Here is a 27,174-nt window from a genome sequence, read left to right as displayed (position 1 = left end):
TGATTCTTCCCACCATTTCATTATTTTCAAGAGGCCTTATGGAATTCTCTAACCCACATTTTTAATGCAGCTTTTGTTGCATAGAATGGGTTTGCATTTGTCAGGTTAACTGCCTCGAGCTTTAAAGCTATTACATTCACCTTTTGTTGCCGACTACTCCCGAGTGGTCTAATACCGATATGATGTAAACTTTACCTCTGAGAGAGTATTCAGTTCTTAGCTTTCTTAGAATCCAATACGGTCTTAGATTAAATTCTATCACCTGATATTGCCTTAATTGCCTTCTGGCTATCTGTAAATATAATAAGGGCTATGGGTGCGCCATTTTTTCTAATCAAATTTACGTATTCCGTTTTTGTTCGGAATTCTGCCTAGAGGCAAATGAAATGCTTTATTTCTTTTTTTCATAACTAAGTAGGGTATTTTAGAGTCGGCCATGCTAAACTTGTTTTATTTTTGCTGTTTTTAGAGTGCTTATATTCTTTTGTTGTTTACTAGTTTTATTGTGACATTTTTTCTGTCATCAATGACAATACTTAATGTCATTTTGAAACAATAATTTAAGGATATTTATAGTAAACAAGCAGCGACTGCTTGCACGTGAGAGATGTACATAAGAGATACAGTTATGAATGTTTATTTGGCACAATGGGAAATGTAACGTTAAAAGCGAAAGTATTAAATTAATAATTTTTTATAAAAATAAAAATTTTTTTTATTTCTATATATTTAATTATATAATTTTCAAATTTCTGCCCTATTTCCATACACAAGTTACCATCTCTGACTTTTGCAATAACAACAAAAATCTTCATATTTTAATAGAAAAATTTAATATTTAAATTTTATATTCATTACAAAATTTATCTTGGTAGAAGTTCAAGGAAAAAAACGAAAGAAGAAGAAGAAAAAAATCAAGTATGACAAACAAATACAAACATCTCAGGCAACAAGTGTCCTTTTGTTCAACCTCCAAAAGTATATATTGGAGAAACAAAAAGACTTTAATACACAAAGTTCAAAGTTAAATTGTAAAAAAAAATAACAACAAAAATTAAATCAAAAGCAAAAGCCGACCCAGATTCTTTAGATTTTAATAAATTTCATTACATTGCACTTTGTCATTAGGCCGTGATAGAGATAGAAAGTGGTGTTGGCTACAAAAAAATATAAATGGATAATCATGTACAAGTTACAGACTTTTACTAGACTCACTCAACTCAATACGACTTAATACATGACATGAAATGCGGCAGGCGGCATTAAACTACAAAAACAGGAAGAAACAAAACCTACAACAACAATCAATTAAATAATTCCTGCTGTATATGGAGTAGGACTGTTACTCCAACTGACTGCATCCCTCTCTCCTTTTCAGTCATCAGTCAGTTTGTCTTTTAGCCCATAATATTTGAAAATTAGAAATTCATCTTGAAATTAGCATCATTTTTGTGCTTCCGCATTTAAAAAAATGTTTATGCGTGAACCAGTTAGACATGGTGACGACAACGCTGAGGATGACGATGGCTTCTGATCTCGTTTTCATTTTATTCTACACTTTACTTTTGCTCCTGCTGCTGTTTTTGTATTTTCTCTTTTATTTTTGGTATTTTCATGTTAATGGTTTTATAAAAATCCTTTGATGTTGTTTTTTTCCTAGTTAGAAATTTTTTGAATTTTTTGTTGTTATTTATTTTTTCATTCAATCCTGAAGAGCCACTCAGACTGCAGGGATGTCCTTGTCAAATTGTTGAACACATGGCAAGGAAACCCTTAATCGTTTGATGATTTAATAATAAATAAAGACAAGACAATATAGATTTAATATGGGACAGATATCGAAAGGAATGTAATTTATAAAAGGGCTGCAACTTGGATTAAAAACAAACTGAACTAGAACTGAACTAGAACTGAACTAGAACTGAACTAGAACTGAACTAGAACTGAACTAGAACTGAACTATAACTGAACTAGAACTGAACTAGAACTGAACTAGAACTGAACTAGAACTGAACTAGAACTGAACTAGAACTGAACTAGAACTGAACTAGAACTGAACTAGAACTGAACTAGAACTAAAACTGAACTAGAACTGAACAATAATTGAACTAGAACTGAACTATAATTGAACTAGAACTGAACTATAATTGAACTAGAACTGAACTAGAATTGAACTAATACTAAACTAGAACTGAAAAAGAAATGAACAAACATTGAATTAACGCTTCAAAAGAGCTTTTTTCTATTGAAAAATAATAACATCATCCTTTAAAAGCTCTGACACAGAATTGAAGTAAAAAAAAACAGCAGGAATCAAAGAGTAATTGTTTTAAATGAAGCGATTTATTAGCTAAACTAAACCGAGAGGAAGAAAGAGTGAAAATAAAGTCAGATAAATGGGAAAAAATAAAGCGTCTCAAGTAGGTTAAAAAAATTTCCCTTGCTTTTTTCTTTGCATTTTATTACGAAAAGTGAGATGTGGCACTTTTTTATTTTTAACCATTTTTTTTCATTATTTTATATCAATGAAACGTGTTAATTTCAAACAATTTGAATTTTCTTTAATCTTTGATCAAAAACAAAAAATGCAGTTAATTAAGGTGCAATTGAAATACATACGCATGAATGCATGCATTCAACCATCCAAACATTTTTATCATTTATATTTTGCTTTAAACCAAAAAAATATTATATTTTTTCTTCCTCTAAATGCAACAGCAATAACAACAATAGAGAAATATGCAAAACAATTCTAAAATTGCACATTCCTTGGATGCACTCTGTAAATGCAACGGCAGTAATACGAAAAAAAATCATAAAATTTGCAAATTCTTCTGTTGTGCAAGTGCATTTCATCATGCATGAATGCAATGTGAATCAGTCACTGATGACTGACAATATTCGATGCATGAGAAGATTTATATTTTATTGTTTTTCTTTAAATGTTGTGGTTGTTGCTGTTGTTTCTGCTGTATCTGTTTCTAATCCTGTTCATCGTTTTGTTCATGTTGTTGTTCGTTTTTGTTTTAATGTTCGGGCATCCTGCTGTCTTATTGTCTAATAAAGAATATTGTTATTGCTGTTGTTTTTTGTTATTGTCATTGTGGTTACTTGTGTAAAGGCTTTAATATCCTTGTTGTGTGGTGTTGTGTTTTAGTTGTTGTTGTTTTCGTGTGCTTACAACTTTTGTATCATTCGTTGTTTATACGCACCCCAACAAGGACGTTTGCCACGCGCACAACCATCATAGAATTTATTTAATTTACAGGATATGCAGCTTCTATTGCTGCTCCTTCTGTTTCTGTTTCTTCTTCATTTTTCTAACTTTAACGATGTGTGAGAGAGCGTTTTGTCGTCGTTTCGTATAACTACTATATTGTTATTTTTGATTGTTGTTGTTGTTATTGTTGCTGGTAATTTATTAGTTAAAACCAAAAAAAAAAAAGAAATAAAGAACAAAACAAGAGTATAATTTGCATGTTGAAAATTTTCTAACATTTTGTTTTAGAATATTTTAATCCATCTCCGTGCAAGGATGTTTCTAACGGACAATTTTCAAATTAATTTTAAAACATTTTTTATATAAAAACTTAAAGTGTTGAAAGAAAATTTAAGAAAAACCATTTAATATTAAAGAATTGTTAAAATTTATTTAAAGAGATTTCTTTAAATTCATAAATAAAACAAGAAAAAAACATTAAATCTTAAAATTTAAAATAAAAATTTAAAAAAAAATTTTTTAAATAAATAATATTAAAAATTTTATTAAATTTCTAATAAAAATCTAAAGTAAAATCTAAAGTGAATAAAAATATAAATAAGTTTTTCTGAACCGTTTAAAATGGAGAAATTTTATAATTTATAAATCGATCGCGAACGAATATTTAATAAATAAATTAATATAATATGAACTAAAAAAAATAAAGAATTATACATATTTTTTGTGTAAAAAACTGAATTAATCAATTAACTGTAAGATTAATTAAGATGTGAATAATACTTTAATTAAAAAAACAATAATCAAATTTAACAAATTTATTTTTAAATTCATAAAAGCAACCTTTTGTATTAAGGAAATACTAAATTAAAAAAATCCTTTAAATGGGAAATCAATTGCAAAAATTTTATAAAAAATTCAGAAACAATTTATTGAAAAAAAAATGTAATTAATAAACATAGATATTTTTTCATAGAACCATACTGGAGAAATTTTAACAGATCTTAGATTAAGTTTTAAATTTATTTACATAAAATTGAACTAATGAAAGCAATTCTTTGACAGTATATCAAAATGGTTCCTAATCTTAACGATTTTGAATAAAAAACGCTTGAGCTTCTCTAGAATTACTTCTTATTTTGATCAATTGGTACATAAATTATTGATTAAAAATTAGTTCCAGTACCGTTCGAAACAATTTTTTCTGCAAACATTTTTTTTAAATTTTTATTCCTAAAAAAAATAAGTTTGTCTTTAAATTTTGATACGTACATATCGCTTATTGTAAAAACTTAAACACCATTTTTGAATTAATTCAATTCATAACTGCGAATTTTCAAAATGTATCCTTTTGTGATTTCTGAAATCAAGTACGTATCCAGCTCAAATCAAGTCCATTTTAAAATTAATTCAATTCATATATTCGAATTTTTAAAATTCAACATTTTTTTGTTCATGTTCAATTTGGGATTAATTCATAACTTTGAATTTTCAAAATTTAACTTTTTTGCTGATTTTTTTTTTTTTTTGTAAATTCTTAAATCAAGTACAAATCAAACTCAAATCAAGTTCATTTTGGCATTATTTTAAATCATACCTTCGAATTTTGAAAACATAACTGTTTTTGAAGATTTTTTGTGAATTCTGAAATCAAATACGAATCAAGACCATCTTAAGATTAATTCAATTCATAATTTCAAATTCTCCAAATTTAACTTTTTTGGATTTGTTGTGAATTCTGAAATCAAGTAAAAATTAAACACAAATCAAGTCCAATTTGGGATTATTTTAATTCATAACTTAAAATTTTCAAAATTTAACTTTTTTTCTGATTTTTTGGGGAGTTCTTAAATCAAGTACAAATCAAACTCAAATCAAGCTCATTTTGGGATTAATTTTATTCGTACCTTTGAATTTTTAAAATTTAACTGCTTTTGTAGATTTTTTGTGAATTTTGAAATAAATTACGAATCAAGCCCATTTCTGGGCTTGATTTTGGATTTTTTGTGAATTCTGAAATCAAGTACGAATCAAGCTCAAATCTAGCCCATTTTAGGATTAATTTAATTCGTACCTTCGAATTTTCAAAATTTAACTTGTTTTGTTGATTTTTTGTGAATTCTAAAATCAATTACAAATCAAACCCATTTTGGGATTAATTTAATTCGTACCTTTTGTAGATTTTTTGTGAATTTTGAAATCAAATATCAAGCTTAAATCAAGTCCATCTTAGTATTAATTCAATTCATAATTTCAAATTTTCCAAATTTAACTTTTTTGGATTTGTTGTGAATTCTGAAATCAAGTACAAATCAAGTTCAATTTGGGAATTTTTTAATTCATAACTTTGAACTTTCAAAATTTAACTTTTTTGTAGATTTGTTTGTAAATTCTGAAATCAAGTACGAATCAATCTGATTTTGGTGATTTTTTGTGAATTCTTAAATCAAATACAAATGAAACTTAAATCAAGCTCATTTAGAGATTAATTCAAATTTTTTGAAGATTTTTGGTGAATTCTAAAATCAAGCTCAACTCAAACTCATTTTGGGATTAATTTAATTTTTTTTTTTTTTTGTATCTAAACCGAAAATTCTAAAAATAAATATTCAAACCGATACGTACTTGAATCAAATATCTTGTACTTGGTTTAAGGAAAACCCTAATTTCTAAGATATATTCTCAAAAACATGATGTTCAATATTGTAAGTACGACAATGAACGTCATGACTTGGCATTAAAAAAGTAGAATAATTACTAATTTTTTTATATTTTCCATAAACAATAATTCAATTTCGCAGAAAATGCTGTATTTTTCGAATCATACGAATCGGCTTAAGTGATTATAAATTTGCCATTTAATAAATATTTAGACAATATTATGTTATAATAACATTAATTCATTTATTTAAGCTGGATTTAAAATATAAATTATAGTATTTAAAATTAAAAAAAGTGTATTTTTAAAAACATACTTAAGTGAATACTATTTGCTACAGGCGTATGAGTAATATGAAATAAATCAAAATCGAAAAAAAACAACATTTCTAATATGAACAATTTTAAAACATCATTTATTTAAAAAAAAGGAAACTAATCTGACAAATGAAAAATGAAACTAAACTAGAAAAGTGATTTAGAAACAAATAAAACTTAAAATGTCTAAAACATTGAAGTGATTTAACAACGAAATAATAAATAAACAAATAGTATATAATGACAACCCATATGTGTATGTAAAAGAAATAAAACAAAGGAAAAATAATACATAAATAAGTACATAAGTCAGCAGCAGCAACATAAAAACCTCGAAAAAATACCGCCCAATAATAACAACAAGAGCTCTAAACTTCTCAACACTTTTATACCAAAAAAAAAAAAAACAAAAAAGAACAACAAATCTCAAAAAAAAAATATACACAGAAGTAAAACACAGACACTTCAGTTGAGTTAAGAACAACCAACCAACCGCCACCAAGAAGACAAAACAACCAACAAACAGTCAGTTAGCGTCAGTCTTAAACAGTTGTTCAATTTTTTTAAGTTAAAAAAACAACAACGACAACTACGTAAGAATAATAATAAAAGAGCAAAACAAAACAATTTTGCAATTTGTTAATGATTTCAACTAAATTTTAAAGAAAAAATAAACAAACAAAAACAAATAATTATTTATAATTAAACCTCATCAGTGGCAACAAAAACATAAAATTATTTGTGGCATAAACCAAAAAAAAAATATGTGAAAAATAAATCTCAGTTAAAAATTACAAAAAAAAACAAATAACAGTGCAAATAAATATAGAAAAAAAGAGTTAAAATTGGCTAAATGTTGAAATATTCAATGTTTAAATTGTATTTTGGGCCGTTGTTACCGCAAAAATGTTTACGGCCATTTTTAAAATTACAAGAATTTTTATTGAGCCATGTCAGAGTGTTTGTGTTATTATTAAAATACAGCAAAAAAACAACTGCAACCACAACAACAACATCAACAACATCAAAAAACTAACAAATTCCCAGCAACAGCAAGTAAAAACTGAAATCCAACAACAGCCACAGATACGCCACAAAAAACGACAACAATTGCTAAAAAGAGAGCAACTGCAAAAACAGCGACAGGACCAAGAGCAGCAATTAAAGCAATTACAACAAATTTACAAAAGAATTAGCAATGTTTGTATTGCCCGAATTAACACAATTACAAATACAACAACAACAACAGCAGCAGCAACAACAACCACAACCATTCAAATTTCCCACACAGCGAAGACAACAACAGCAATGCCAAAAGCAATCACAAATCAACAAATCATCAACATTGCCAACAACAATATTAAACAATTTTTCATCAGTGCTTGGCCTACAATCATCAACAAACAGCAGCAGCAACAACAAAAGATATCGAAACACTACCACAGCAACAACAACAACAACTATTCATCTGCATACAACAACAACAACGACGAGAAATTTAACTGTAACGCCTCGTTGCCTACACCTGCATTTAATTATTGTGATTATCTTGGCCTGTTGTACAAGATGGTAAGTACCCTTTCCTATTCCCACACGAACACACACACACATACTAACACTTTTAGTGAAACATGTTGTATGTACATCATTTATAAACAAACCAACGAACCATCGAATCATGTACGTTGAAAAAAAAAAACGTTACAAATTTATCACTTTCAAAGGCAACATAGTCGCCATCACCAACATGACTAAAACTCTCTACTCTAGTATAACTCGTAGCACAAACATAAACCATCATCATTAACAACATCCATCCATCCAACTCGTTGTCATCGTCACGACTTTTTTTACAACAATTTTTTCTTTATATTTAAATAAAAAAAGGTGTTTTTTAAATTGATTGTTAACCAGGCCATAAACCATAAAAAAATTAAACATTCATTGTAAACATCGCTTAAGACAAGACAAATTAATCAATCATTTAATTATTTCATCAACACCAAAAAAGCAAAAAGCAAAAAACAAACACACAGACAATTAATCGTGCTGTATGTGACCCCTTATCTGAAGTTTTAATAGAATTGTAAATACGCCCATTTAATAAGGCAACTTAATTTGCATCGCTAATGGAAGGAACGTTAACAAAAATGTTTATTAAAAAATTTAATAATTGTCACTTACCCCCAGGTATATTAACAATATTTTATTAATTTACATTGTTTTTTTCTGTAAATCTGAAAGATTAAAAAAATATATATTGATTATTGATGAGTTATATTAAATGATGAATTGTGAGATATTTTAAACTGTTAATTTAACTTGTTTTAAAATTACTAGATTAAGATGGGAGCTATTTGATGATACCTAAGATACTTAAGACACTATAAGCAGATCAATTTCATAAGATGACATGAAATATTATCTACCTTAAAATTCCTTTTTATATTTTTTAATCAGTCAGGAAATTCAAAAAGTATCAATTATATCAAAAAAGGACCTACTTACTGGTCCTAAGTAAGTAAATAAGTAAGTAAGTGCCTTTTGATAAAAAGTCCCAAAAAAAGTTTATAGGTTCTTAATTGAATGTTTCTATGTTGCTTGTCATAGAAAAGTACCATCTGAAAAGTGAAAAAGTACCTAAAAGAACCATTTCAATAGGTCAGGCGCGGATTCAAGGGATGGGCAAAAGGGAAATATAAACACTTTAGTGTCATTTTGGTATCAGGCATATAAAATTATTTATACCCTACACCACTATGGTGGAGAGGGTATTATGCGTTTGTGCTGATGTTTGTAACATCCAAAAATATTGGTCCCACAACCAACTTTAAGTGTACCAATTGGCTCAGAATCACTTTCTGAGTCTGTCCGTCCGTCCGCCTGTCTGTGTGTCCATGTGAATTTGGAACATACGTGTATTGAAAATGGTTGAAATCGATCCATTATTTTGCCTAGCCCTCTACAACCGTACCCCCTGAATATGGCCTTTAGGCTCACAAATAAGTTAAATATTCTATAAAGTTAACAAAAGTGGGTAAAACTTAGTTTTATAGAACTCATTTGACCCGATATTCCCATATAAACTCAACTTCAGAAAATGACTTGAAGGTCAAATTTCCCTCTCTGTAAATATTAAATTTCATATTTCTAACTTCAATATTGTATACGATTCTAAAAGAACCTTTTGAAACATAAACATGTAACAAAAGTCCCAATTTCTCATTTACGTCGGGCTCATCAGACATAGTTTCTAGGTTCAATAAGCTTTACAAAAAAAAAATTGAAAATATACCTATTAAGTAACTTTTGATAAAAAGCACGAAAGGTTCTTAAAAAAAGTACTTATAGGTTCTTAAAAAAGTACTTTTTGAAGAATGAAAAAGACACCTTTTGAAAGGTTCTCATTTACTACGGGCTTAACATGTTTAATTTTATGTTTCTAGATTTAAAATTATAGAAAATTCAAAAAAGTACCTTATGAAGAATGAAAAAGTAGCTTAGCCCTTGCTACAGGAGTTTCTTATCGATATTTGGAATTTCTAACTCTAAGCAATGTTTAACATTTTATCGAAAAAAGCTCATTGAACTACAAATCACAGTCCTTCAGCCTTATAGTGTTTTCTGCTTGGATCTTGTTAGTATAACGGCAACCAAGAAAATGTGGGTCTTAGACCGATATTTAGATGTATTTTGTTGACGGTGGGCACAAAAAGATGCAAACCGAATTACGAATAAAGTAACTGGCAATGACGCGAGAACAAAGTATAAATCATTAATAACGAGTTACTTTCTTAAGGACTCTCAGACTTAGAATTAAGGTTTGTAGAATTCAAAGTTGTTTATGAAGGGAATCAAGAACTCCAGGAAGTTAAGTAAAGCAAATCTGTACACGCAACGAGATCGGCATTTAAAACATGGAGAGATAATCATATACGGTAATATGTTAATAAGAGAAGAATGCGAATCCTCATCAAAATGAACATATCCGAGGTTAGTACGCTTAGAACTATACAAATTAAGACGAACGAATTCAGACGAAAATACCAGACATTTGTCTGAATTATATCCATAGCTATATAATACATCTAATAATTGCAACCGTGAGGAGCTCTGATAGTCTTGAAACAGAATGTATTAAAAACAAATTTAACACCTTTATTTTCAAACCGTGTTACAGGCAATTAGGTTTGTTATCACTGAACTATAATACTTGTAAAGAAGCGCTCAACTGGCCCTATAGCAGCCTAAGTATGTCTTTGGACCAAACATTGTATTTGAAAAATTTTATTTGAGCATCAATCGCTACACAACAACTAAGCTAAACGTTATTTTCTTTTTTATACAAAAGTTTTAGAGCATATTATTTTGCTGAGAAAACTATCTCAAGTATGTCTTTAAAAAGGTAATAAAATCTAATAAAAATTCTACACTTGAATTAATTTCTCATGAAGTTAGCAACTTAGATAAACATAAGAACTACTCGCATAAATATTAGTATTTTTATGAATAAGTAAATGTAAAAGTAACAGGGGTTAGTAATTGACTTGTATCATGAGAGGCTTTTCAAACTTGCATGTTTTCTAGGCATAAATAAACTGAAAGTGTATAGCACACTTTTAGGGCTCAATGCAACTAATTAGATGCGTTTTCGTTCACACAGTAATTTAGCTAAACTATGTATATTTTTTATATTCTCAAAAGGGTGGTCTGTAATCAAAACGGGGGCTTTAGTCAACACAACTCACACATCTTATTAACTACAACTACTCCACAAACAACTTAAAACCTTGATGCTGGCATTCATCCTTAGTAGCTCTTAAGGTAGATACTACGTTTTAAGTATCTAGCTACTGCAGTAGAGGAGGCACAAACACAATTTGCATTGAGTAATGGGCGATGCTGTTGTTGATGACTACAACGATAATGATGCTGCAGATGCAAATGAAAATGCAAGAGATGATGTCGTCGATATTTGTAACTGTTATATGTTTTACTTTAAAAAACAATCAACGACAGATACCACATATGTGTGTATGTATGTACACCTTCTAGTTAGTAGGAAGCGTGGATGGAAGGATGAGATTCCCTGTTGTAGCAGTTGTTATCATTATTGTTGTCAACATAATTTTCTGGCTTGTTGACATCTTAAGACATCAGCAACGAAAAGAAAATTGCATTAAAAACTTAACTGCAATGCACTAGATCTTGCAGCAGCCACATCATCAACGACATAGTTGACGCCATTACCAAGTCATAATTGCAAATGCATAATGAGCCTTAAACACACACACACACCAACAGAAACTCAAGCATACACAACCACACACTTTCAAATTCCAATACAAATGCACGCATTGTTTTCAATGATGCTCGAATAGATGAAGATGAGAATTACACAAGTATTGGATGAATAGATGGATGGATGGGTTGGGATGGCTGAATGTTTTGTTTAAGAGAAGTATATAAATTAGCTTTAGATTACATGCTGCAATGAGATGACGACGAGCTTAAGCATGATTTTTATGCTTTTGGTTTTTTGGTCTGCCAATACAACATCCCTACACGGAGGGAGATAAAAAAGGCGTTTTTGTTTTGCATTTGTCAGTTGTTGTCTTGGTTTTGTGATGCCATTCATTCAATGGTGGTTAAAAAATCGCAAGCATGACTTCTTGCGTCTGTGCGTCGAGGTGTGTGAACGTAAGCTCTTGTGTATGATATGCAAATGATGCTTACAGGTTCTAATAATGTGCCTCCTAATTGAGTAGCAAATTGTGCATGTTTTCCAACCATTCACCCACACACAGCAACACTTTGAGGTCATTCCATTCTTTTACTTTTTTATAATTTAAAATATACTAAATACTATATGAGCCCACTTAGGTTGCGTAAAACAAGCTTATTAAAATATAAATTTATCTATTATAACCCGTTCTATAACTACATCAACTGAACCCCTAAAAGTATGCAATGTTTTTACACATTTAATTGTAACTTCAAGTATGCAATACTTTTCTTATTGTTATTTTCACTTAAAATCACCCAACAAACAAAAGTTTTATTTCTTTTGTAATTAACAACAAAAATAGAAAACGAAATAAAAAGAAGGGGAAAATACTTTTTCTGAAGAGAAAGTTTCGCACTCACTTAACTATTTTCTTATAACTTTTACACACATTTCTTTCCTTCATTTTTCCAAATCGCCGCGAGCCATTACGCTTCTACTTGAAAGACACTCAGAACACTCTCTCGAGTGCCTGAAATGGAACATGTATAGTTAACAAAGCTTTGAAGATATTATATATTATTGGCCGGTCCTTGATGACTTCTCGTAAATATGTAGGTACCGGTAATAGAAATCTTGAAGAGATGTTCTACGGTTTCTCCAAGCAGATTTGAAGTATAGGCAAAACATGTTCGCACAAAAGAACTTTAGTCTTTCTAGATGGAACATGACGCACATTTAAAGTGCCATTCAGGAATGTTGTTACTTTTACGCAAGTTGATCTGACATGCGATGGGTAATTAGCTGAAGTGTAATTTTACTCCACCTATTAAAAGGAGGCAAGTTATTTTAACTTTAATTTGTTAAAGAATCAAACAATAGGCAGGATAAAATTAATGATATACATATATCTAAGACATAACTTCCTTATCAGCAACCTGAAATTCTTAACAATGTTTTTAATAGTAAAATAACGAATACTTAGACACACATATTAGAGGAATATTTACAAGTGCTGGTTTAAAAGAAGCTATTAGTACTAAGAAAAAATTTGGCATGTTATCAAGAGAACTGAAGCGAAATAGCAAATGTTCCAGTTCAGTTCTGGTTCAGTTCTAGTTCAGTTCTAGTTCAGTTCTAGTTCAGTTCTAGTTCAGTTCTAGTTCAGTTCTAGTTCAGTTCTAGTTCAGTTCTAGTTCAGTTCTAGTTCAGTTCTAGTTCTAGTTCAGTTCTAGTTCAGTTCTAGTTCTAGTTCAGTTCTAGTTCAGTTCAGTTCTAGTTCAGTTCTAGATCAGTTCTAGTTCAGTATAAAACATTTCCAGGAATTGTTCTGACAACTTAAAATTGTTCCTTAAAGTTTTAGCGTAAAACGAAAAATATTCAAAGAGTTTTTTATACAAGCGCCGATATATGTTTAAGTATATAAACTACATTTTATGGGAATAATATTTTGTCCCCTTAAAATATTTCAATAAATTTAAGATTTATTGAATTTGTAGTTTGGCCTTCAAAATGAATGGACTTTTTAACGCATTGATGGCTAACATATTGGCTGGTGTTTAACAAATGTAAATCCTTGATTTATTGATAATTTGCGGTCTATTTGATGAAGGCGCTACAAAAGAATGTCAGCTTTCCATCAAATTAAAAAATACAAAGAATAATAAGGTAGTTTCCTTTCTATAAAAGCCAATATAAAATCTTTTGTTTTAAACCGTGGGAAAACTTTTAAAAAGCTTTTAATATTTGTTTCACATGTCTTTTATATTTAATATATATTGTCGATTCAAAGGTATTTTTGAGAATGAAAAGAAAATTAAAAGTGCAGCGTCAATGTTTAAGAAAAAATATTTAATGGAACTTTAACGTTACAGAATCGCAAAAAAGTTACCAAAAGATCTGGATATCATGAGGTGAAGATTATCGAAATAAAGGCTGTTATAACAGCAACAATAGTAATTATAATAAAAAACTCTTAGTCTGTGTTGTTAAGCTGTGGTGATACACTTTCATTTGCTCATAAACTGCAAAATTAAAAAGAACAAAAAAATGAAATACTTTTTATCTAAAACACATTTTAACGCTGATAAGCGCCACATTTAACACAATATTCAGCTTTGTAGCCACCAGACAGACATATGGATGAATGGACGAACAGAATACCCAGATAGAGTTGAATAGTGTGTTAAGAGGAATAAATATCATGGTCATTATATTCATTTATTTTTCAATTTTAAATGCATACCAACGATAAATTTATAAGCGATCAATTATCGATCGCTTAAAAAAAGAGTTGATTTTTAAATATTTACCTCAACTTTGTTTGCCATCATGAACAACAGGCTCACCATCAATATGACGATGGTGTTGATCAGCAACATCATTATTATCATCATCGTCATTGCGTGCTTTACAATCTAAAGCCATAGAAGAGGAGGATTGAGAGATGATTCACCTTTTACACATGCTTTAAGAGTTTCCTGGCCTGATCACTTTACGATCAATTTCTTCTAAGTTCTTACTCTGTTTCAGTTTTTGTTTTGCCTGATTGTAGCTATTTTTGTTTAAATCTTAAGCCATTCAATTCTTATCAATTTTATTGACTTTAATGTTAAATTTAAATTAACACTGAGAGAAAGCGTTGTAGCTTTTCGAAATATAATATATGTTAATTAATTTTTCAACATATTGCACTCAATATTTTTTAATGTTTCTTTTTCTCCGTGTACCCATAACTACTAACTAGTCGTCGTACATACTACTTGTTAGTTTATAAAGCTGTTAACACAAAGTATTTATCTTTTGCGAATCTTTATTTGAAATTCTTTATCGGTTCTTTTTTGTTTTACATTAAGCAAAAAAGATGAACAGGGGAGAAAAAAGTAGGAATGTTTTGCATTAAAATTTTTGAACCCAATTAAAATGCATTTTGTTTGTTGCATTATCATATTTTTGCATCGCCATATCTTCATGAAAATGCTAAAGAACTAAATTGAAAAATGAAACTGATAATAAACAGTGTTTTCTTTTATTTATTGCACCAATACGTTAATGTGCAAAAATTATTGAAATATTTTTGGGAACAAACAAAAAAATGTATTGAGCATTTTATGGGTTGAGATTTGTAGATAATAATATTGAGATACAACAGTGAAAATGCCTATAATTCATAAAGCATTATATTTTCAAAAAGAAATATGTCGGACTGAACTAGAACTAAACTTAAACTGAATCAGAACTGAACTAGAACTGAATTAGAACTGAACTAGAACTGAACTAGAACTGAACTAGAACTGAACTAGAACTGAACTAGAACTGAACTAGAACTGAACTAGAACTGAACTAGAACTGAACTAGAACTGAACTAGAACTGAACTAGAACTGAACTAGAACTGAACTAGAACTGAACTAGAACTGAACTAGAACTGAACTAGAACTGAACTAGAACTGAACTAGAACTGAACTAGAACTGAACTAGAACTGAACTAGAACTGAACTAGAACTGAACTAGAACTGAACTAGAACTGAACTAGAACTAGAACTGAACTGGAACTGAAGTAGAACTGAACTGGAACTGAAGTAGAACTGAACTAGAACTGAACTTAAACTGAACTAGAACTGATATAAAACTGAACAAGAACTAAAAAACTAAAACTGAATTAAATAACTAAAACTGAATTACATAACTTAAACTGACATAGAACTTAACTAGAATTTTAAATTGATTATTATGTCCTATTTAAATAAGGACATATTTATGCGGTGTTCATGTAAATACATAAAATTTGATTCCTCGTTAACTAAGTTTAAAAATACCTAAAAAATTTTAAATATTTAAATACAAGGGAATCCCCCTTGCTCTTTAAAATGTTCAGCATTTTGATTATTTTGTCAATTAAAAAATAAAGGGATTCATTTAGGGCTCCACAAAATTGCTTTAAATAAATCCATCTATTGTCTGTTTTTAGGTTAAGACTCTTCTTACACCAACAACAACAAAATGAAATAAAAATGTTTTTAACAATTTTCATTTCAAGAGTTAAACCAAAATACAAAAACAAAAAATATAAAAACCGCAAGTCTAAAATTAAAATTAAATCAAAAACAAATTCTTTTTTATCTGTTGAGGTTTAAAACGATATAAAACTTGTAAACAACATATGCACATTAATGAAAGAATCTGAAGTTTGAAAATCAAATTAAGCAGACATTCATTCATAGATACAAAATCATAGAAGTGAAACCGAAATACCGAAGAAATAATTTAGAAAAAAGGTTGCTAAAATAATTAACCTTGGGTTGGCTGAGAACAAATTGCCATTTATTGTTAGTAGTTTTTGTTTTTTAACATTTTACAGATTTAATCAAACATACGTCATATTTTAATGGTTTCCAAATGAAATGCTACTGCATTTTTACTGATTGCCAACATCAGATTTAGTTTCAAATTCATGGAATTTAAATTTTAATAATGTTTCTTTTTTTTAATTCATCTGTTGTTTGTTTTCACGAGAATTTAATTAAAATTAAATCTGAAATAATAATCATAAATATTTCAAAATCTCTAACAGCAACAAAAAATATACTTTTTATGACTGCGATTATTAGATCTGTTTAAATCTAACACAATAAAATGTTTTAAACAAATTCGTCTCAAACGCCAAATGTCTAGAGGTGTAGAGTTTAAAAATGAGCAAGTGATTCACCATCCAACAAACGTGTATGCGATATGATTGACATGTCACAAGACAGACAGGTTCCAACAGAAAAAAACAGACATTAAAAATATTGTGGCTCATAATTCCAACAATCCAACATGTTCCTTAATACCATTAAAAACGTAGATTTGTTGAAACGAAATTGTTTCATAATTTGTTTATCACCATCATAAAAAGAGTCATCGCCATCAGCAGCAACTGAACAATTTTTTTTTTTTGCTTGTCCAAAGTGGCTTCTTTTCTTTCGAAGAGAACTTCAAAGTTTCAAAAAAGAAAGAAATAATAAAAACCCACAAGCCACACCTCTTGACGTTTAGAAGAAGATTAAGAAAGAATTGCTGTGGCAAATCACTGTTTGACTAACATGTTGGCATGTTCAAGGTCAAAAGGTGATCTAAAATTATAGATAACTTTGTTTTTAAAACAACAACAACATAAAGTGAAATAAATGAAACCACTACAAATGTTTATTTAAGTGGCGTCTTTCACTCGATACAATTTAAGAGCTGTCCAACGGAGGGGGAAAGCAGGGTACACTATGGTAGAGTTTTCAAATATAAGCACAAAACTGGGATTGTTTAAACTAGAATTTAATAAGAAATTAATATAAATTACATTCAAACTGAACTAGAACTGAACTAGAACTGAACTAGAACTGAACTAGAACTGAACTAGAACTGAACTAGAACTGAACTAGAACTGAACTAGAACTGAACTAGAACTGAACTAGAACTGAACTAGAACTGAACTAGAACTGAACTAGAACTGAACTAGAACTGAACTAGAACTGAACTAGAACTGAACTAGAACTGAACTATAACTAAACTAGAACTGAACTAGAACTGAACTAGAACTAAACTAGAACTGAACTTGAAGTAAACTAAAACTGAAACTGAACTAGGGCTTAACTTGAATATAAATGGTAATAATTACATTTTTGAAATTAAGTTAACCTTGAAATTGTAAATTAAATTAAAATATAATATTAAAACCGCAAACTCTTGCTACAAAAGTACGTATATATTTTGCTAAATGTACGTAAAGGTTTATAACAGTTTTGTATATTATTTATTCGAAACTTACATTAGTTTATTTTCGGATTTCTTATTATTTTAATGTAGATACATTAAATGAGAAAAAAATCCTACGCTAAAATGCGTACGTGTCATTTTCACACACGTTTAAAAATGTTGTACGAGTATCGCGTATCAGTTGAAGTTCATCATTTTAAATTTGTACGAGACCGTAACAAATTTGATTTCATGTATCTTAAAACAAACTTATTTGCTTTTAAGAAAAAACTTACAGAATTAAACGGTAATAACGAATTAAAAAATCTTTATTTAATATTATAGAAAAAAAAGAGATCTAACAATTTTGTGCTACAAATGTTAGGAGAAACTTTATATAACCTGAGATCAAGTATAGAGTGCCTCTAATATTTTTCAACTGTGCGCCATAGTCTGTAATTTTATTAGTTTATGAAGCGTGAAACTATTTTGTATTAAAAATACACAAATTCTACTTAATTTTTTAACAAAAAAAAAACGTTATATGTATATCTATGCAAAAAACTAGTAGAAGTATTCAATAATTTCATTTACTTTTGTCTCGCTATAATGAAGAATAAACATCATCAATGCAGGTGGCATCACATGATGTCTAATATTACATCATTAGGACTTATTAACCCATTGTGGGTGTTCTACGATATCTTAGTTCTGACAAAGTATATATGCAAAAACGTCAAAACTAAAAAGCCTTAGCAAAATAAGTTATAGTATTAAAAAAAACTCCGGTACCATAGCTCTAAACATGGGTTAATTAAAAGTATTGTCTTTATTATCTCATTTTTGTTTGTTTTGCTCTAATAATCTATATTATTATAAAGAATTTCTATATAAATCATTGAATTAATACGGGGTTATTCGAACAATTGCATTCACTTACTGCCACTGACAATCGGAGAGCGATTGTTTCATTCTATGTTTCCAATTAAATTTAATTAAACGATGAGAACCGAAAGAAAAACTTAAACTGAAACTCATAAAAATTTATTACTGATATAGATGGCGATCGTTACTGACTGCAAAATACCCTAAAATTATATTTCAATTTTAGTTGGATTCTAGTTCAGTTCTAGTTCAATTCTAGTTCAGTTCTAGTTCAGTTTTAGTTCAGTTCTAGTTCAGTTCTAGTTCAGTTCTAGTTCAGTTCTAGTTCAGTTCTAGTTCAGTTCTAGTTCTGTTCTAGTTCAGTTCTAGTTCTGTTCTAGTTCAGTTCTAGTTCAACTGTAGTTCATTTTTTACTCCATATCTCGTCACTAAATGAATTACTAACCAAGTATACCCCCTAATTTGATGACCATAAAAATGAGATTCAATTCCCTAAAGCTCACTCTTATCATTCTCAATAATTCAACTAAATCCATACTCATTTTTTGTCTTTGATTCTTAGTTTTATTTTAAGAAGCTCTTATTAATTAGTCACTGAGTAAAATCATTGATAGATAATACAACGGAAAACAATGAGTTTTCATTGTCAAAAAAGAGAGAGATTAAAATTTAAAATAGAAATTAAAACTGAAAACAAAGATTACATCTAATGGAATAATGCAAGTGAACGCTTAAGATGACAGACAGTATAATTCCGACAATTAACTGTGAAACATGAATTTCAAATTTTCAACAACAATTTTCATAATTTTAATAGCGATCGGTCTAGAAGTAAGTTGGAATAAAGAAATCAACAAATATTTAAAAAAAATTAATTGCGTTTTAATATAAAAACAGGTCATTTCGGCTCAATCTACACAATACTCCGCTTACATAAATAATAAAGAAGATGAACGTAAAATTATTGGACAATTTTACAATTATGTGGATATTATAATGAACATTAAACTGGACAATATGTTGAAGATGACCCAAGAATTTACAGATACTTTATTGGACTCTATACCACTAGGGGAGCGAGGCAATACGGCAGAGTTGTTGTATCAGTATAGAATGAATTCACAGCGTCTCAGAGAGCAAGGAGGCAGTATAGAAGACAAAGAGAACTTATTAATGGAATTGCAACAGCTGATTGCCACCATTAAATCTGGTTTGGCCAAACAGGAAAAGGAAGATATTATTTTAAGACGTGGCCTTTTGGGCATGTTTGAATTATTAGCACGACTCTCCATAGAGGAAAGGAAATGCAATAATAGATTTTCTAAAGCGGCCACTGTATTACGTCAACGTTTCACTGAAGAGGGCATAGAACGTCATAGAGAACTTTTCGATTTGTTGCAAGAACTCAACGATGAACATAACATTGTACAGAGAGAAAAATTATTTGCCCGCTTTAAAGAACTAAAAGCTAATGAAATATAAAGTAGTTTTAAATATTTAACAACAATTTATTAATAAAATATTTACTATAAATATAAAAAAAGAAATCGAACAAAACTATGTTTGCATGTATAAATCCATAAAAGTGATTTGTTTCTTATTTTTAACTATTTGAACTAAATCAGCCAATAAGGCCAGTTTTTGATGGATCTCGGTGGCTCGTGAAATATCATCAAATGCTTCATTGAAATATTGATATTTAATATAATCATCTTCTTCGTTTACATAAACATTAAATTCCTGATGCATTTGTTCGGAGGCCTTATCCAGCCATATGATTAATTCGCTTCTTTTATTAAGATAATCTTTAATCCAGGGCTGCGGCAAATGTCTTTGCAAAAAGCGGCTAGGTTTACTTTTAAGAAAGTTTAGTTTAAGTATAATTTCTTCATAAAGTTCATCTTGAGTTAATACTTTTGAATCTTCAGTAATTTCAACACTGTACTCGCTATCGGTATTGGGGTTTAGTATACGATTTAAACCTTCAGCATAACGTTTTAAATGATCTCTTTGGAATACCATATTAACCGAAGCCTGTAAAACTTTTGCTATAAATTCTTGTGTCTCTATTAGCAAATTATCTAATATGAAATTCATTTGTTTTAGCGCATAATCCTCTAGCGTATTAGTTAATGATTTTTCATTCACCACTGTGGTTGTGACGACTTCTATTAGAAATTCTGTAGAGTTTTCAGAAATATCTAAAATATCTTTTTGCTTACTTGTTGTTATTATAGATTCTGCAGACTTTTTCGAATTATCATTAATTTCTTCTTGGTTATTGGTTAGAGGTTGCAAAACTTTAATAATATTAGGAAGTTCCTCGTTTGTAGTTTTAGAATTTTCAGAACTTATTTCCTCGTTGTTCGTTTCGGTTTTATTAGATTTTTTAATTGCTATTTCATTATCGCTTTCCAACTTATTGGAATCTTTAGAGACTATTTCTTGGTCAGAAAAAACTTCATTATCAGAAGGGCTTTTCTTAGTTACAGCTTCATTTCCGCTTTTTAACTCAGAAACTGTTTCTTGTTCAGAATATACTTCAGTTTCTGAAGGGCCTTTTTTAGTTAACACAGCATCGTTTTCCAACTTAATAAAATCTCCAGAAATTTCCTTCTGATCAGAATATACTTTATTATCGGAAAGACTCGTTTTAGTTACTGCTTCCTTTTCATTTTCCAACTGAGAAACGGATTCTTGTTGATTTTCCGTTTCCATTACTTTTTCGTTTTTAAACTTTTTAGAATCTTCAGAATCGGAAACGCTTATAGAGGTAGAAGTCTCAACATTCATTTTCTTAATATCTGTCGAAACTTCCGAAGTCGTTTCCAATATCACATTAACTAAAGAATTTTCTGTAGTGATGTTATGCATTGTCTCCAGTTCTTCTACTTTAGTTGTAGTATTCTCTACAGGATTTTTTGTAGTAATTTCAATATTTTGTAAAGTTTCCTCATCTTCAGCCAAATTCTGTTAAAACAATATTTTTCTTAAATTTTAAAACATTTTTTATCTTAATTTCACCAACTTACATTTGTTATTAGTAATAGAACTATTAAAATTTGCGGAACTGTTTTCATTTTTTAAAGTTATGTATTATTTTATTTTTATTATTCCAAAATGTTTCTTAAATATTTTGTTTACACACAAACGTTGAATTCAAAAGTTTGAAACGAAATAAGTCATAACAAATTTTGTATAATTTCATGGCTTCTCCCGGTCATCGCTTATCAGTAAATTTTAGTTGATTTTTATGTGTTTTTTTAAATAGTGTTTATTTGTTTATATACATACATACATATGTATACTAACTTGATAATGACACAGAAGGATTGATGCTTGATACTAATTCTAGATACGCCTTTACTTTTACGTAGTTTCAAATTGATTTTAATCTAGATTTTACGTTGGCGATGTAAATTACAGATTAATTAGGAAAACTTTTTTTATTAATTATCATCTAAATGTTAAATAATCGTATGATGATTTAGATTACATTCAAAATTTCTAAGGTTTTAAAATTGTATGTATTTGATGCAACTAACATATCAATAATGAATTTTGTTTCGCAGAACGTAGGTTATTACTTAGAACTGAACTAGAACTGAACTAGAACTGAACTAGAACTGAACTAGAACTGAACTAGAACTGAACTAGAACTAGAACTGAACTAGAACTGAACTAGAACTGAACTAGAACTAGAACTGAACTAGAACTGAACTAGAACTGAACTAGAACTGAACTAGAACTGAACTAGAACTGAACTAGAACTGAACTAGAACTGAACTAGAACTAGAACTGAACTAGAACTGAACTAGAACTGAACTAGAACTAGAACTAGAACTGAACTAGAACTGAACTAGAATTGAACTAGAACTGAACTAGAACTAGAACTGAACTAGAACTGAACTAGAACTGAACTAGAACTGAACTAGAACTAGAACTGAACTAGAACTGAACTAGAACTGAACTAGAACTGAACTAGAACTGAACTAGAACTGAACTAGAACTGAACTAGAACTGAACTAGAACTGAACTAGAACTGAACTAGAACTGAACTAGAACTGAACTAGAATTGAACTAGAATTGAACTAGAACTGAACTAGATCTGAACTTGAACGAAACTAGAACTAAGTTTTTTTTAAATAATTGCTCTTTTATTATACATATTTTTGCAGTAAATAATTCATAAACATTTTATTTTCTTATATTATCATGGTAGGCTTCATTGTTTACCTGATGGTCGGGCAACTTGTCGTTCAGTGCCCGGTTTAACCAAAGATCAATTGGAATTGTGTTACAAAGCCAGTGATGTAACCACGGCTGCCTTAGAAGGACTAGATCTGGCCATAAGAGAATGTCAAATACAGGTAAATAATAAAAACAAACCGAAAAATTCGATTTATAGAAAAAAACTAATAATATTTATTCCCTTTACAGTTTCAATGGCATAGATGGAATTGTTCATCGTTAAATACAAAAAGTCGTAATCCTCATGCCTCTAATCTCTTGAAAAAAGGTAAGTTTTTCATTATATTTACTTTGAAAAGATTTTAATTTTAAAGCAGTAGCTACAACTTCCACTCAAAACATCACTTTAACAGTAAATATTATTACATTATTATGACACCAACTAAAACAAAAATCTGTGAGAAATATTACCTAGAGCCGCTTAACAGCCATTTGAGACATTTAGCGTGATGTGTTTTTTACAAGAAATCTATTTGATCATTTTTATATATTTTCGTAATTTTATTGAGAAGTTATTTATTTTTTACTTTGCTGGCCGCACAGACAGACATACTCCTTGTTGTCTTTAAGTCTTAACATGGAAGCATACAGCCACATTGTACTCACATTTATGTCAAGACATGTATGTTAGTGTGTGCTGAAAAGCGTGAGTAAAAAACCACAACACATTGTCAACATTATTGTGGTTAAATTTAAGCATCAGGAAATTTAATTTTATTTAATATTTTTTGTTAGTGAATTACTTGAAAAAGTACAGTAAGCAACAGTAAGTGTTTGACAATGAAATTGTAAAAGAAAAAATAAATGGAACTAGAACTAAACTACAAGAGAACTAGAACTGAACTAGAACTGAACTAGAACTGAACTAGAACTGAACTAGAACTGAACTAGAACTGAACTAGAACTGAAATAGAACTGAACTAGAACTGAAATAGAACTGAACTAGAACTGAACTAGAACTGAACTAGAACTGAACTAGAACTGAAATAGAACTGAACTAGAACTGAACTAGAACTGAACTAGAACTGAACTAGAACTGAACTAGAACTGAACTAGAACTGAACTAGAACTGAACTAGAACTGAACTAGAACTGAACTAGAACTGAACTAGAACTGAACTAGAACTGAACTAGAACTGAACTAGAACTGAACTAGAACTGAACTAGAACTGAACTAGAACTGAACTAGAACTGAACTAGAACTGAACTAGAACTGAACTAGAACTGAACTAGAACTGAACTAGAACTGAACTAGAACTGAACTAGAACTGAACTAGAACTGAACTAGAACTGAACTAGAACTGAACTAGAACTGAACTAGAACTGAACTAGAACTGAACTAGAACTGAACTAGAACTGAACTAGAACTGAACTAGAACTGAACTAGAACTGAACTAGAACTGAACTAGAACTGAACTAGAACTGAACTAGAACTGAAATAGAACTGAAATAGAACTGAACTAGATCTGAACTAGAGCTAAATTAGAACTGAACTAGAACTGAACTAGAACTGAACTAGAACTGAACTAGAACTGAACTAGAACTGAACTAGAACTGAACTAGAACTGAACTAGAACTGAACTAGAACTGAACTAGAACTGAACTAGAACTGAACTAGAACTGGACTAGAACTGAACTAGAACTGAACTAGAACTGAACTAGAACTGAACTAGAACTGAACTAGAACTGAACTAGAACTGAACTAGAACTGAACTAGAACTGAACTAGAACTGAACTAGAACTGAACTAGAACTGAACTAGAACTGAACTAGAACTGAACTAGAACTGAACTAGAACAGAACTAGAACTGAACTAGAACTAGAACTGAACTAAAACTGAACTAGAACTGAACTAGAACTGAACTAGAACTGAACTAGAACTGAACTAGAACTGAACTAGAACTGAACTAGAACTGAAATAGAGCTGAACCAGAAATCTAGATCTAGGGTTAAAAATTTCATCTTTTATTGGTTAAAATGACTATTCGTCTAATATTAGAACAAACTGTATAAATATTTTAGTGCCTATACTATGTGACTTAACTCGATGTACAAATCTATGTGTGTAACTCACTCGCATACAGATACACACTTCAAACACCGTTGTTGTCGTCTTCGACGTTATCGTAACATGAACTCGTGCATACGAAAGTGTCTAATTAAATTTGCTGTTAGACTTAGAGGACCCACACACAAACAGTCATAGTTGCACACACACACTAACGTAAAACATTAGAAACATAATAATGTGACCACTACCTAACCATCTATCCTTCCATTTTTATAAATCTGTATTTATATTTGTATGAGAATAAAATCTAAAAAAATATATATAAACTGCAAAAGACATTAAGTTATTAAGTCGTATTATTAGACATGCAAAAGTCAAAAAGAAAACAAGTAACTTAATAGACTCAGAGAAAAATGTAAGCAAAAGTTGGATGATGGCGATTTCGGAGATTTACTAAACCAATACCACGATCGACATAGTATATTTAGGATTCATGTCCATAATTCGGACCAAACACTTATTTGTGATTAAAAAATGCATTTATATACATACATATGTATATGATTATGCAAAAAGAGACGCCGATCATGACTTATTTTCTATCAGCAGATTAGAAGTCGAATTCAAAGATAGGAATGGTTCTGAAATTATAGCAATTGAAGTTTTCTATTAAAGTTACGATCTAATACCAATAATATTGCTATATGGACCTATTCTACTAATATTTTAATAAAGCTGTATTTCCAAATGTTACCATATGTATGTATGTACGTGTATATAAAGTATCTAAGTATGTTGTATTTTTTTAACTCGTACAAGTAGATTGTATTACACAATCTTAGCAAAAGTAACCACAAATAAGATAAATGAAAACACTAACGTAGTACAACGAATATGTAGCAAATAGAAACTGACGACAATGAGACAAGACCGAGAAGTAAGGGAGTAAAAGACAAAAAGAGGTAAGAAATAATAAAAGGAAGCAGTGAACCTTAACGTGTGTGATCGTTTGCCGTTTACTGCTTTAGTATATTCGATTTTTTTATTTGAATTTTATTATTATTTTTGCATTAACAGCGTCTCTAATATCTATTCTAATACTGGTGGGCTACTGCTTTCAGTTAGATGGATGGATGAATATCCATGACAAACTCTTGTATAGTTCATCTACATCTAAGCTAGCAAGTCTTATACAAGTAGGTAGTATGTGTACAAGCATAAGATGGACCCGTTGACTTGAGTTAAGTTGACCACATATCATGTTACTTTTGACGCATTACTACTATTTTGTGTATGTTACCGGCTATTTTTTCCTACTAAATTTACGTAAGTTTGTGTGTCAGTGTGCTTTAGTTTTTCTGAAGCGGTTTGTGTTTTAAGCTGTTTAGTTATTTAATTCGCAAAATCTTTGATCATCTTAACTTTACCGCAGGCCAGGCCAGCTGAGAGTATTAATATTTTATTTGTTTTACATACTATTATGTGTATTTGGATATTGTTTTCTCGAGAAGATTCATAAGCGTACAGTTTTAGAAAGACACAGTGTGGAAATTTAGTGATCGTTCTAAAAAAAGGTATGAAACTGAAATTATCTTCAAATGAGTGGATCGAATATTTATCATTTAAGTTTTGATCTAGTTCAGTTCTAGTTCAGTTCAAGTTCAGTTCTAGTTCAGTTCTAGTTCAGTTCTAGTTCAGTTCTAGTTCAGTTCTAGTTCAGTTCTAGTTCAGTTCTAGTTCAGTTCTAGTTCAGTTCTAGTTCAGTTCTAGTTCAGTTCTAGTTCAGTTCTAGTTCACTTCTAGTTCAGTTCTAGTTCAGTTCTAGTTCAGTTCTAGTTCAGTTCTAGTTTAGTTCTAGTTCAGTTCTAGTTCACAACTTTTGATTCACACTGTAGAAACTGTTATAGCGATTTTATAATAAATTCAAAAAACTTTATAGTTTTGTTTATTAACCATTATGTTGTTTTACACATTTCAAACATCTCAAAAGTAAATCTACAGCAGGCAAAATCTCTTTGTAATCTGTATCTTAATAGAGGGTTCAAGTTACCCAAATGAATCTCTGAAGCGTGCCTCATCATCATCCAATTCTTCTATTTCAAAAACAGTCATCACACAATGTCTCTTAAAGAGTGAGAAAATTTAAGTGTAACCGGTGATACTGTTCATCGTATTTTTTGCCATAATTTCTAATTGGGAAACCACAACACAATGGAAATTAACTGTCTTTAATTCTATATTGAATACTATAGAATTTATAGTATTCAGTACATATTTTTTTTACTTTTACCGCCCAAATCCCTTGATATTTCACAACAAAATAAAATAAAATCACAAATTGTAACCAAAATGTGTTCCCATCATTGGCCAATTTTTGTTTAAG

The 27,174-nt window shown here is 29.8% G+C and overlaps 3 protein-coding genes across 3 annotated transcripts in view; 2 read left to right on the top strand and 1 right to left on the bottom strand.

Annotated features, from left to right (window-relative positions):
- The first annotated feature begins 6,967 nt into the window (after nt 1-6,967).
- The window catches only part of LOC111688838 (protein Wnt-10b), a 41,485-nt gene continuing 21,278 nt past the window's right edge, over nt 6,968-27,174 (top strand). The window contains exons 1-3 of the mRNA XM_046945217.1: nt 6,968-7,762; nt 22,754-22,901; nt 22,972-23,050. Of these exons, the coding sequence (XP_046801173.1) occupies nt 7,392-7,762; nt 22,754-22,901; nt 22,972-23,050 (598 nt within the window). The 5' untranslated portion in view covers nt 6,968-7,391. The remainder of the gene's footprint in view (nt 7,763-22,753; nt 22,902-22,971; nt 23,051-27,174) is intronic.
- LOC111688836 lies at nt 19,205-20,083 on the top strand. The gene is made up of 2 exons (XM_023451351.2): nt 19,205-19,362; nt 19,429-20,083. Exons 1-2 carry the CDS (start codon nt 19,306-19,308, stop codon nt 20,011-20,013), a joined length of 642 nt encoding a protein of 213 aa, XP_023307119.1. The 5' UTR covers nt 19,205-19,305; the 3' UTR covers nt 20,014-20,083.
- LOC124418556 lies at nt 20,089-21,682 on the bottom strand. The gene is made up of 2 exons (XM_046945219.1): nt 21,564-21,682; nt 20,089-21,501 (listed from the first exon to the last, which is right to left on the bottom strand). Exons 1-2 carry the CDS (start codon nt 21,609-21,611, stop codon nt 20,089-20,091), a joined length of 1,461 nt encoding a protein of 486 aa, XP_046801175.1. The 5' UTR covers nt 21,612-21,682.

The sequence above is a fragment of the Lucilia cuprina genome, chromosome 2, assembly GCF_022045245.1.
Source record: "Lucilia cuprina isolate Lc7/37 chromosome 2, ASM2204524v1, whole genome shotgun sequence".
NCBI lineage: Eukaryota > Metazoa > Arthropoda > Insecta > Diptera > Calliphoridae > Lucilia > Lucilia cuprina.
This window is presented reverse-complemented; position numbering and strand designations above follow the sequence as displayed.